The sequence below is a fragment of the Meles meles genome, chromosome 11 (assembly GCF_922984935.1).
Source record: "Meles meles chromosome 11, mMelMel3.1 paternal haplotype, whole genome shotgun sequence".
NCBI classification, from domain to species: domain Eukaryota; kingdom Metazoa; phylum Chordata; class Mammalia; order Carnivora; family Mustelidae; genus Meles; species Meles meles.
The window spans coordinates 12,634,055-12,647,611 of record NC_060076.1 but is presented as its reverse complement, the minus strand read 5'-3'; the positions used below and the strand labels follow the sequence as shown (position 1 = coordinate 12,647,611).

General features: G+C 51.4%; 1 protein-coding gene across 3 annotated transcripts in view; it reads left to right on the top strand.

Moving 5' to 3' along the window:
* MORN5 (MORN repeat containing 5) overlaps positions 1-13,557 on the top strand; it is a 29,343-nt gene that overhangs the window by 3,745 nt on the left and 12,041 nt on the right. For 2 of the 3 annotated variants that reach the window (XM_046023447.1, XM_046023446.1), the window contains exons 2-4: positions 1,060-1,207; positions 2,831-2,942; positions 6,730-6,861. In XM_046023447.1, the coding sequence (XP_045879403.1) occupies positions 1,061-1,207; positions 2,831-2,942; positions 6,730-6,861 (391 nt within the window). In that variant the 5' untranslated portion in view covers position 1,060. The remainder of the gene's footprint in view (positions 1-1,059; positions 1,208-2,830; positions 2,943-6,729; positions 6,862-13,557) is intronic. The other variant, XM_046023448.1, reaches the window with a different exon arrangement.

Below are 13,557 nucleotides of genomic sequence, written 5' to 3'. Positions count from 1 at the left end.
TACAAACAAAAGTCTAAAGAAGGTCAGGGTTAGAGGAGATAACTTCTAGCCAGCTGGGGAAGAATAGGGAAGGAATACAGAAATGAAGAAATGGAGGAAAGGATACTTCTTCAGCACTTACTGGATGTCGGGCCCTTTACTAGGAAAATCATTATACATTATCTGGGTTGATCTTGGGCATTAATCTCAGCCACTTCACATATGAAGTAAGTGGTCAGCTGGTCAAGCTGGGTTTCCTTGACCTGGGCTTCTGTAGAGGCCTGCTTCCCCCTGCATGGCAATTCCCACATATTCTGCAACTGCTTAATTGTGTCCCCCACTAGACCGTGAATCCCCTTGATGGCAGGGATGGCATATGCCTTGATCACTGCTGTGACCTTGTTGTATCCAGCAGACCAGACTCAGCATGTGTGGTAGGTGTTGATACATAGTAGATGCTCTGTAAAGATTTGTTGGAAAAAAGGAAGGAGGGAAGGAAGGAAGGAAGGAAAGAAGAAAAAAAAGGTTTAAGAAAGTCTCCAAGATAATACATCTAGGAAATGGTGAAATACGATTCAAACCTATGTCCCCTGTCTGAATTTCATCCTTTTCCCATTACCTACAAGTGGTGTAAAGGGCAGGGGTGGGCTGGTCATGGGGGACAGGGAGGGCAGGGGTGGGCTGGTCATAGGGGACAGGGAGGACACAAAACCAGCTGCCAGGAAAACTGGCCTGAGCCTCTGCTTCCCAGTGTTTACTGTGTGGCTTTGGGCACATCCCTCCCCTCTCTGGGCCTGCCAAGGGCTGTGTTATGGTATGTGAGAACCCCAGGACAGCCTCTAGGTGAGGACGAAGACAAACCAACAAAACTCTGTGCCCCATCCCCCACCATCAACAACACAGACCCTCTCATTTTTTAGTTTTTGAGGGAAACAAAAACATTGTTTTCTAAGAGAATATTACTGGAACAGTAACCCCTGAGGGCCCCGAGAAGGAGGTTCCCACTTGCTCTCCTGTGCCTGCCCGCTCTGATCCTCCTGCCACTCTGCACAGTCCGCTGATTTCCCTTTGTCCTTGCAGGATGGAGGGCGACGCTGAGTACATCCTCCCTACTGAAACGAAGTATGTTGGGGAAATGAAGGACGGCATGTTTCATGGCCAAGGAACCCTGTACTTCCCCAGCGGGAGCCGCTATGATGCCATTTGGGAAAAGGGAGTGGTTGTGAAGGTGATTAGCCTGAGGAGGGGAGGGTGCAGAGGGCAAAGCCTTGGACGGGAAGAGCCCCTACTACAGAGCACCCTGATCTCTCCTTCTGGTGCCCTCTTCCTTCCATTCCCTCTGCTCCCCTCCACCCAAACTCCCAGAGCTCTGGAATCTACTCCTCTGGATCCGGAAGGGCCCCTGGAGAGGCCACGATGAGTTTGAAGCCTAGTGTGTCACTAACTAACTGAGTGACCTTGGGCCCATGACTTCCCCTATAAACTGGGGACAATAGTTGTATCTCATATTGCTGCTGTAACAAATTACTATAAACTCGGTGCCTTCAAACAATAGAAATTTATTACCTTACAGTTCTGGAAATCAGAAGTCTAAAATAAGTCAGCCGTGCTGCATTCCTTCCAGAAGCTGTAGGGGAGATCCATTTCCTTGCCTTTTCCATCTTCCAGAAGTTTCCTGCGTTCTTTGGCTGGTGGCCATGCCTCAATCTGACCTCTGCTTCTATCATCACATCCCCTTCTCTCTGCTTTTGTCATCATCTTGTCCTTCGTCCCTCTGACCCCCTTGCTTCCCTCTTACAAGGACCCTTGTGATTATATTGGGCCCACCCAGGTAATTCAGGAAAATCTCCCCATTTCAAGATCTGTCAGTTAATCACATCCACGAAGGACTTTTTGCCGTATGAGGTTAACATTTTTACAGGCTCCAGCAGGTAGAGGTGGATATCTTAGGGGGACTGTTATTCCACCTGCTCCAACACCGGCCACCTCCTGGGGCAGCTGTGAGTGTAAATGAGGTGATCTCTCTAAGCACTGTACTTAGTACCCAGTTCTCAGTACCCAGCATCCAGCACACTCAGTGTTAGGTCTTAGTACTACTTCCACAACGACTGCTGCTCTCATGATAAGTCCTCTAACCCATCTAATCCCACCTGGGACATGTGGGCCATGCATACAATTCAGGGGGTCAGTAGAAATCCCCTCCTCCCCCGCCACCAGCTTTATATGCCAAAATTTCTGTGCATCTGTGGTTTTCTCTGGGGAAAGACCTATGGCTCTCATCCGTTTCACTAATGCCCACCTTCGAAAGGTTAAGGAACATTCTTTGTTTTACTGCTTGGAGAGTCTGAGCCCCAGGAAGGGGATGTGACTTATCCAAGGTCACACAGTGAATTAATAGTATCGGAATTTCCACCTACGCTTCCTGATGCCCAAACCAATGTGACCTCTACATCCTGGGGATTCCTTCAGCCCTGGGCAGCAGAGGCAGAATGTACATGTTTGGACAAAGGGCTGTGACCAGTGGCTGTGACCTTTTTAGCTAGCTCTGCGCTAAACGCTTTGCCGGTGCACTGTCTCATCGAATCAACCCCATAAAATATATACATCAGGAGGCAGTTTTACAAATGAGGAAACCAAGGGCAGGGTCATCTGCCCCGCATCGTGCAGGGAGTGGCCACAGAGCCCAGCACTATAGCCGTTCCTTCTAATCATCACAGCCCTGGTAGCTGGGGTAGCTCTCACGGCTCTTCTGTGGCAATGAGAAGGTGAGAAAGCCACCTCTTGCCATGACACCCATCCTCCTTGGCAGAAGGGCTTCCTCACCCCGGCGCGCATGCTCCATGTCTTCCAGGGCACGTACACCTTCTCAGACGGGCTGCAGTACGAGGCCGAGCACTGGCATTACTGTGACAGCTGCGATCGCAGGTTTTACACTGAGATCTGCCATGGCTTGAAGCCTGCAGGTACCCGGGCACCCTCCCTTTCCTTCACACCCACACTGGGAGGGAAACGAAAGGCAGCCTCACATAAGGGGCCACGGCCCCTTGAAATCCCCCTCCGATGTCCGCCGTCCCAGCTCCGTGCCTCGGTTTCTCTCCTGCAAAGGGGGTTCCTTAGCATCATCCAGCCCACAAGTCTGTTGTAAGTAAGCTCACGCAGGTAAAGTGTTTCCAGCAAGGTCTGGCATGCAGGGAGTGCACGGCCCACCTCAGCTGTCATTGTCCCTAGTACCCGCTGTCGCATGGAAACTAAGCAGCACCGAAGGAGCAGGTGCCCCATGTACCAGGCTCCGGCCCAGGCTCTGTGTGCTGCCGGTCTCACAGAATCTCCAGACGGCCATGCCACGCCCGCCTTTCTGGTTCCATGTGGCAAAGGAGGAAACTGAGGCTCCAGACTCCAATCTGCTTCCTGGGGGTGGAGCTCCCCAGGGGCCCAGGTCTTCCTCTCTGTGTCCCCTGAATCATCAGAAACCATGTTCCATCGTGGAGGGTGACATGCGGGCCCAGACTCTGGATTCGGAGAGCAGCCACAGAAGGGGCTCACGTGTGTTTCCAGCTTGTGTGCGGTCAGCTACACCCCAGGGGTGTAGTGGTTGGCCCAGCCGAGACGATAACATCCAAAATGACAAATGGGAAAATGACTGTGCAAACCAGAAGCATAAATCCCAACTTATGACATGATGTGGTGGAGGTGACCAAGCCTGGAGCTAGAAGGTCTGGGTTTGAGTCCTCAGTTCCCTCTCAGTAGCAGGGTGAGCCTGGGCAAGTCAGCCTCCACGAGGGCAGAAGGCTCCAGAAGGCACCCAGGATGGAGTCAGGCAGACCTGAGCTCAAATGCTGGTTGTGTCACTTTGAATCAGATAGTTTTCCCGGTGAACCTTCTCTCCCTTTGTCTCCGTTGTCAGCTCCTCTTCCCCCTAGTTTTTAATTTGGGGGTTCCCGGGGCTCTCTGGCCTCAAGCCCTCTTCTGTAACATTCTGTCCCCTCTCCCTAAACAAGCTGATTCACCTCTAAGTGTTCATTTATACCATCAGCTTCCAAACGGAGATCAAAAGTCCTGAACCCCAGGTTCCTGCAGCCATCTTCCCCAACACCCCAATTTGGCACCCCTTACCTTGTCTGCACAGAACTCATTCCCTTCTCCCCCTGGGGACTGCACCCGCAGAGACTGTCAACCCCAGAGACTGTCACCCCCTCCACCTGGATGGGCCGAGTCCTGCCTTCTTCTTTCCCTGCACACAAGCAACCATCTATCGGGTCCTGTGGATTCTTTTTTTTTTTTTTTTAAGATTTTATTTATTTATTTGACAGACAGAGATCACAAGTAGGCAGAGAGGCAGGCAGAGAGAGAGGGGGAAGCAGGCTCCCCGCCAAGCAGAGAGCCCGATGTGGAGCTCGATCCCAGGACCCTGAGATCATGACCCGAGCCGAAGGCAGAGGCTATAACCCACTGACTCACCCAGGTGCCCCTGGTCCTGTGGATTCTACGTCTTAAATATATTCCTTCATGTATTCATTGAATAATTGTTGACTGAGGCTCCCTATGCGCCACGCCGGGCTTCCTTCATCCTCTCTAGTGCTGCTGTGTCCCAGACCCCCGTCCTCTCCCCTGGATTACCTAGTCTCCTGAGATCTAGGTTTGACTTGCTCGGGCCATTCTGCACTCCGTGGGCACTCTCATCTTTGCAGAACATGACTCTGATTGCCACTCTCCTCTGCCCCAACCCCTGTTACCTACTCTTCAGTGCCTCTCTGCTCCTCTCATGAGAAGGTTCCAGATTTTTTAAGTGATTTTCATTCTCTGGCTCCTGTGGCTGAGCCTACCCTCAGCCCACACCACCTGCCCTTCTGGGATTTTCTCTCCTCCCTCGCTGTGCTGGCTCTATCTCTCATCCTTGAAAAGACCACGCTCTTTCCTGCTCTTCCCTCTGCTGGGATGCTCTACCCCCCACCCCCACTTCACCCAAATAACTCCTTCCCAGCCTGCAGGACTCAGCGTCATGTCCCTTTGTCTGGGGCCCCTTCCCTGAATTCCCAGATGAGGCAAGGTCTCCCTGTGGCATCCCATGGAGCGGCCAGGGCTGGTCCCCAGAGCTCTGTCCTGAGTGCGCAGCATCCCTCTTCCCACGCTGACTGTGCTCCATGAGGGCGGGGGCTCTGTCTTCGTCACTGCTGTGTCCCCAGTGCCTGGCACATTGCTTGGCACCAAGTAGGTGCTCAGTAAAGAATGACATGGGGAGGGTAATACTGACATCACAGCAGGGGAGATGAGGTGTGGGAGGTAAGGTCATGACATTGGATTTCCTGAGCACCTACTCTGTGTCAGACACTGGCTGGGCCCCAGGGGGACAATGTCTGCCTTCGAGGAGACGCCAGTCTAGATCCCACTTGAGAACTTGTCTGTGGCCCCTCCTGGGTTAGTGATGACAAGGCCTGGACTCTGTCACGGGCTCCTCACCCCCAACGGAAGCCCATAGGCGAAGAGAGAGCCCCTGGCCTCAGGCCTTCAGCTGTCACGCGGCGGCTGGTTTTGTCAAAGGTGGGGCTCTGCCAGGCTCATGGGCAGTGTGGTGGCCTTCTCTGCGTCCTTCCTTCTCCTCTGGTGACTCCCAATGCGGCAACTTCATCCTATGTACCCACTGCCTTCCCAAGGCCGTGGACACTCGGCAGGGCCCGGCAGCAGCTGCCTCTCAGCCTCAGAGACAGTGAGAAGCTTAAGCAGCCCCGTCCGCTCCTCTCTATCTCTGAGATGGCACAGGCAGGAAGCTCCGGGGAGAGAGTGGCTGGGAAGTGCTTGGCATGGAGTGAGAGCTCAGTCACCATGTGCACGTGGTGTCAGTAACCAACAGAAGAGCACCTGTGTGCAGGACAGAGCCCTGTGCCGTGAACAGGGTGCTATGCTCAGTGCGCATCCGGCTCTCAGTCCAGAGGACGGGGAATTACAGGAAATGCAAGAGCCCGAGAAGTTATTTATTCCAACCTCATACCCCTCACTTAGGCCTCAGCATTCCAAGATGCACAACACCCAGGGCAGTGTGACCAACTCCTCTCAAGCTCCCGGGGGTTCCAACGTCAGGACCCTGATGTGGAGGTTTCATGGCTGGGTGCCCTGCCACTTCCTTGCTGGAGAGTCTGGGGCGAGTTACTTGACCTCTCTGAGCCTCAGTTCTCTCATCCACAAATGGGGCCCCAGGGTTGCTGTGATATTGAGTGAAATAGTAGAAGTCAAGCATTTAATGAATTTTGAAGCAGGGTAAACACTCAGTAAACAGCCACCGTTGTAATTTTGGTAAGAGTCAAAGTTGATCCCCACCCACCTGACCCATTTCTTCCCACTGTTATCCTTCTGCACCCCTCGGCCTCACCCTGCTAGGCTTGTTGAGTGAGGACTGAGGGCTCACGCCCCTGGGCTCACCCCCTTGCATGCCATCCCTCCTCTAGACATGTCTTTCTATCCCCATTGCAAACTGTGGTGCTCCCTCATCCCTCCAGAACCTACACCCCTGTCATGGTGTCCCCAGAAACAGAGGATGGGGGTCAAGGGAAGAAGTTGGAGTTCTAGTCCCCAAGCCCCGGCTCCCAGAGCCAGTTTCAGGAAGCTGCTGTGGGACACTGCTCCTGTCACCTGTCCTCCGTGCTCTGAATGGGAAGCATTTTGCCACGGGGATAACCAGACGGAAGTGGACTTCTGGGGGGCTGGGTTTCAATTTAGTCTTGGTGGCGAATTAATTATCCATTACATCCTTTCAAGGTATCTCTCAGCTCACCAATATGGACCCACCTCGAAAAATCCCCGAGGGCTGTTATGACTGTGGAGATGGCTTCTACAACCCGGCCACGAGGATAATCAAGGACTACAGGAATCGCTTTCTGAGAAACGCAGGTATGTCCATTCTGACATGCCGGGATGCCTGTTTTCTCCTCTCTTGCTCACATGTATCTGTGTGCATCTGTGTGCACACACGTGCGTGCATCTAATGAGAAAGAAACTTCTGACTAAAGACAAAAATTATGATCCGTATGGTTCACCGTGGGGAGTTCTCATGGCGGACAAGTCTCTGCAGGGTCACAGAGTGAAGCCAAGGACTGTTGTGGTTAGCTGTGACAGCAAAGTGTAGCACTGAAAGGCTTAAACTACAGATTTCTGCATGCTCTCCTTTCGTACTTAGTGAGCAGTGACTGTGTGCCTAAGCACTATGCTTGCTGTAGGCAGTGAAGAAGGGCAAATTGAGACACACACCCCTTTCTCACGGAGCTTGTGTTTTGACAGAGAGCAGACAAGTACTAGAAAGGCTTGGTTGCATCATGAGAAAAGCATAACGAAAGGGGGAAACATGGCCCTAGATGGGGGCGGGGAGAGAGGTAAAGGTAGCGAGTCCCAGGGAGGTGGGAGTGATGCTGTGGGAGCACAAAGAAAAGGTACCTCATCCGGAACTGGAAAGTCAGAGAGTTTCCAGAAGGAAATGACAGCTAAAATGAGACCCAGAGAATAACTGGGAGTGGTCCAAGAATTGCTGACTGGGGATCCAGAACGTCTGATGGTAAGTAAATGCAAGCTGATCAGATCGAGACTTACAGTAACCAAACTCACAGGAGGCCAATGTACAAACAAGAACAAGAACGTTTTCGTTCAGCATGGTGATTCCTAATCTTTCTCTTCCCTAGAGTCATAGTCCCACAGGGAATAACATTAGAACTATGCACCCTCTCCCTAGAAAAATGACCACATGTGCACAGACACATACACGTTCACACTCATGCACACGCGTGCACATTTTGCATATAGTCTTAAGGGGTTTCTTCTAAAGACCCAGGTCAAGAAACTGTGCTCTAAAATGAGAAAGAAACTGCCAGGGAGCCCAGGAGGCCCGGACTGGCTGACGAGAGCTTCCTTTCCCTACAGGGACATTTACTCCGTAAGTCGGTGGGGATCAGAAAGTTGCCTTTGTGGTGCTGGAATCAGAGCAAAGGGGACTATCAGCTGACGCTGTGTCTGAACGCCAGAGCAGATTGCTCAGAGAGCCCTGACCCACGGGTGCTCCTGGAGGAACATGGCCAGTGCTCACACTCCTGGTACCCCAGCAGTTTTCTTTAATGACTTCCTGTTTCCCATTAACAGAGTAGACTGTGCAGAGCACTATTTCTTCTGGGCGTTCATAGGCTTACTATGGAGTTTCTGGATAAGGAAACTGAAGAGATGCTGAGTTAAACAATGCATAACAGTTTCATCTATTGAAGGGCTTCCCAGGGCCATTCACATGCTAATATACCCTGTACTTTTCCTCCCCAGCACTTATGTCAACTGTAATTAAATCTTCATTTGTGTGAGTAATTGCTGAACGTCTATCTGTCTCTCTCTCCCCCGAGACTGTAAGATCTATGTGAGCAGGAACTCTTGTCTGTATCAGGTAGAGTCCAGTCAGGAAAATAGAATTTAATATCAGAAGATACTGGAGAACTGAAAAAGCAAAAGGAGGGAGGAAAGCAGAGAAAGTCACTGCAGGGAGAAGCAACCCTCCCCCACCCTTTTCCTGGATGGGAAACCCTGAGACTGAGATATTAGAACATAGAGGGTTGAGAGAGGGATCCCCAGAAGGGGTGACCCAGACCTCTGAGCAGAGTCTACTGCCCAGCGTGGCCTCTGGGCCTCGCTGATGCTAGGATCTGGGGGAAAACTAGAAGGTGGAAGTGAGTGGGCCTTTTGCTGTCGTGACATCAATGTGAGCAACAAGCCACACGGAAAAGAACGTGTCCCTTCTGCCTTCGCGTGCCTGCCTTACAGCATCTAACTGGGGCTCAGCCGGCAGAGCAGAAATGTCAATCGTGTGGTCCCAGACCCGACTGCAAAGTGAGAAGAGAAGGGCAGATTTGGAGCTAAGCGTAGCCTCCTCCCTGGCACAGTGCCCCTGTCCTTTTGTTGTTGGTCAGTGTCTGTACACACTCTTCTGTCCTGCAAAGATAACACGTCTGTGCCTTTTTGTATAATGAGTTACAAGTATCTTTCATACGTGTACAAAGGTGCTCTCACCACTCCTCCTAGGGGGCAGTTCCTGGGGGATGAAGGGCCATTGAGCAGGGGAACTCATCATCTGGTCTAGATACAGGGTCTCAGTCAGGATAAAGTTACCAGAAGTGACGGGTCTTAAAGAAGGAGCAAGGATGGGGCGCCTGGGTGGCTCAATGGGTTAAAGCCTCTGCTTTGGGCTCAGGTCATGATTCCAGGGTCCTGGGATCGAGCCCTGCATCAGCCTCTCTGCTTAGCAAGGAGACTGCTTCCTCCTCTCTCTCTGCCTACTTGTGATCTCTGCAAATAAATAAATAAAATCTTTTTAAAAAAAAAAAAAAAAGAAGGAGCAGGGATTTTGTTAGCAGGCCTGTTGGGGAAGGGCATTCCAGGTAGAGGGAACAGCACATGCAAAGACACAGAGGCATGAAAAAAAAAAAAGGCAAGGCGTGACTGGGGAATGAGAAACTGTGGCTCCTGGAATCCTCTGCGCAAAAGCCATGCTTGGTAAGAAAATTGATAATTCATGGTGGGATATACAGATAGAGCACGGGGGACTTTTAGAGCAATGCAGATACTCTGTATGAAATTATAGAGAGGGCTCCATGATATCATACACTCATCCAGACCCGTCGAATGTACTACACCAGAGTGAACCCGCCTGTAAGCTTCAGATGACTATGAGGTATTGGTGTCGTTTCAGCAAATGCACACTCCGGTAGAGATGGTTGATAATGGGGAGGTCATGCAGGCACGGGGGGTGGGGGGGGCAGGGGGCATAGAGAAAATCTGTGTACCTTCCTCTCAATTTTGTTATGAGCCTAAAACTGCTCTTAAAAAAAAAAAATAGCCTTTGAAAAATGCATCATGAGATGGGAAGGCCATTCTTAGGAGGTTTGGAGAAGGATGGACACTGATGACTCTCTGGTCAACAAATGTTTATCGACTAGTGGCTGTGGATCTGGCCTGGGGTTAGGAAGCTTCACGGAATCTTCTCTCAGGGAGGAGGAGAATGTGGCGGTAGATCCAAGTTGCTACAAGGGAGCGTAGCAGGGATATCTAATCTGGAGTTCAGGGTCAGCAGGCCAGGGAGGTTTCCTGGAAAGAGCAAGGTGGAACGCGCAGCCCAAAGAGCAGACAGGTGCAGCAGGGTTGGAAAGGGTGAAAGGCAGAGGGAACAGCATGTGCGAAGGACAAGATGGGGGAGAACACTGCACATTTATGGGGCTACAAGTGGTTTGGGAGCATGAGACAACAATATGTGAGGACAAAAAGAGCAAGAGAGGGAACCCAAGGGATGGGAAGGGGAAGGGCAGCAGGTTTCCACCCAAGGGCACGGGGGAGCAAGGAAAGGTTTTGGGCAGGCAGAGTAGTAGCTGAGTCATCATTTAGGGATTTCTCAGGCTTCACAGAGAGAAGGGGCCAAAGGAGGTGAGACTAGATAGGAAAGATGGCAAGATGGCAAGAGAAGGGCCCCAGGCCCCAGCATTTTGTGCCAGAGACCCAGGTTCCACATCCTGGCCCAGCTCTTGGGCTGCCTGCTGGCTGACCCTGGGCCAGCGCCTTCCCTCTCTGGGCCCCTTGCTCTTCATCTGTAAAATGAGGGAGTCGGGCTGGATAATTTCTAGGGTCTTTCCAACCTTAAGAGTCTACGATGGAGGAGAAATGTAGCCAAAGGATATTTTGGGCCTGATATTATAGGACAGTTGGAGTTTGGAGTGTCCTGAAAACCACTAAGAAGAGTCTCTGTTTGTGGCCACCTAGTCATTACCTTTGACTCACCTCACCCTGCCTGGGACCAATTCAGACTTCTGTCCCTCTCCTGTTTTCTCTGGGCCCTTTCTCCCCTGCATTCTGGTCTGCCCCCATAAACAGTGCTTCCTGTTGGCGTCCCGAAGGTGCGGGGCCGCTGGCGACGCAGGCCCACGGTGGGGCCTGAGGCCATCCCAGGATAAACAGAGTGGCCTGAGCCACTGCTATTATCAAGTACATGCCACCTGGCCAGGTCAGAGCCGGGGACACACTTTTTATAGGAGGTCGCCGGCTGGGACACCCGCAGAAGGATCGCCCTTGTTCACCTTCGGGCCTCACAGGCTACCTGGCTCCAACCCCCCCACCCCCCCACCCCGGCTTCACTCCCCAGACGGAGATGCTTGCTTTAGGCCAGACTGGAAAACCTTAGCCTGCTGAATTGCATATGGGCCTAGCGCCAAGCTTACTTAACAAACCTGGCTTTGCTCGGCTTGGGCTTTTAGAACGCCTTTCTTACCTGGGGAGGATGGTACCTGCTGACTGGGTTGTGGTGAGCATTTAAATCTGTCCTTCCACTCATCTAAAAGCTTCTGAGTGCCGACAGTGGGCCAGGCCTTGGGGATCCATGCTGGCAAGAATTCTCGCAGACCGTGGCTCTCAAACCTTCAGGAGGGCAGGGACCGTGTGACAATGTATGACTCGTCACTGGATTCTCTGCGGCTCACACAGGTCCCCGACATGGAGCTGATTAAATGTTTCTAGAAGAAAAGCAGACAGGCAGGCAGAGGACCACCTACAAGCCCCTCCTCTTCTTTAACAAATTATAGTCCCTGACACCTAACAGACAACTTACTATTTTGAATAATAAAAACAACCTATTGAGCTTCTCTGCACCTGTGGGTTTTCAAAACCACTTAAGCTTTGAAAAGCTTAAAAACTTCAGCATTAAGGATCCCAAGCCTGTGACCCTCTGGCCAGATCGGGTTTGTGCCGTTTTGGTTTGAGGAGCCCTATGCTTGGTCCAGGTCCCCACTCTCCCTGCTGTCTGAACCCCAGTAGTGACCTTCATTTCTGGTGTGTACCTTAGAACTTCTGTGTTCATGAGCCGTGCATCCCCTGGGAAATTCCTACGCAGCTGGAGACGGGTGAGGCCTGAGATTAGGGGACTAGGGCATGTGTAACGAATGACAGATCAGGGAAGGTAAGGCTGGGATCAAACCCACTCCCATCTCCCCGTAAGGTCCACGCTCATGCTACTGCTCTTTGCGGCTGCCTCTGTTGGGACCATAAAACCACACAAAGCAGCAAGTCAATGCAGGCAGGATTCCAATCAATACAGCAGACACAAAGCAAAACACAGACGGGGTTAGGACTTGCCTCCTTTAGGAGGCTAGGAGAGGTCAGAGAGACAGTCTTGTGTGGCAGTTAAAAGCCCAGGATCTGCAGTCCGCACCTCTGGCTGTGGCCCCTGGTTTCCTGGATCCACCACTGGGCAGCTGTGAGACCATGGCTGGCTGGCTTCTAGTCTCCTTTCCGAGTCTCCGTTTCCTCATCTGTAAAATGGACCTTCTGGTAATTAACTTAATCTGGAGGAGCTGTGGTTGGGAAGAATGAGATGAAGTCTGCAGGACACCTGGCCCGAGACCCGTCCGTGTCCAGTGATAGGCAGCTGGGACCATTAGCCTGATGATCGCTCCCTCGGGCTGGAAGAGGTGGAAGAGAGGGAGGCCCTGGGATTAGCTGAGGCTTCTCTGGGTGCTCCAGGACAAGGAGGCTGCGGGGAGAAATGAGACGGGATAGGCCGTGCTGTCGGCCTCCTCAGGGGTTCTGCTTGGGAAACAAAATGCTACTGAATCGTTGGGGTCTGCAGGCTCTTCATTATGGTGTCTAGAGCCCCCCACCTTCATCCACCACCCCATGTTCCGGCTCAATCAGACCAGCTGCTTCCATTGATAAACACACCTCTGTTCTCACCTGTTCCCCAGCCCAGAGTCAGAGACGATCCCAATTGCTGCCCCAATTCTGTTCTTTTCAGCTTTGTGTCCTAGTTAATTCCTTACTCAGCCATCTCCCTTCCGCCACAGAGCCATGCCTCATTCATGGCTGTTCCTCTAAAGAACACAGGTCCTGCCCCCAGTGGGAGCTCAGTGATATTCCCAAATGGATGAAAAGGCCCATTTTAGAGTCTTAAGACAAAAACACCACAGTCCCCCAAATGAGATGCTACCTTATTTGATAAAGGGTCCTTTACATACTGTGGGCCAATAAGGACGCTTGAGACGATATTAGGGATAATTACGTTTAATATGGTGGGAAATTGGGAGATTAACCCTTAACCTCCTACCCGTCCCCCTCATTCTGCTCAGGAGGGATAAGCCTGAGCCGTGTTAGCCGTTGGTACGTGTGTCTCTTCATGTAGCCATTACTCGCCTCAACGTTACTGGTAGGAATCATTTGCAAAATAACCGCACCACTAATCCTTACTCCCTCCCTGCAATTAATGACACCCCATGCGAGTGTCTCAGATGAAAGGCACATTATTAATATTCAAAGGAAAAAACCCTCGTAACCATTTTAACATATACAACTAACAATGAACTAAATTTGCTTTGTGGAAGACAGAGAGTGAGCATCCCAAATTAGTTTATGTAAAAGCTGAAATTCTTCCCCGAAAGGTCTCAGTACCATCCTCAAAGAATATCCTGATCATCAGAAATGCCGTCAAGATTCCCGCCAACATTATCCCCTTTGTTGTCTGAAATGTCGAATCAAGCACATCTGGCAAATGTCCTAGAGCTCACAAATCTTTCAAACAGCGTATAA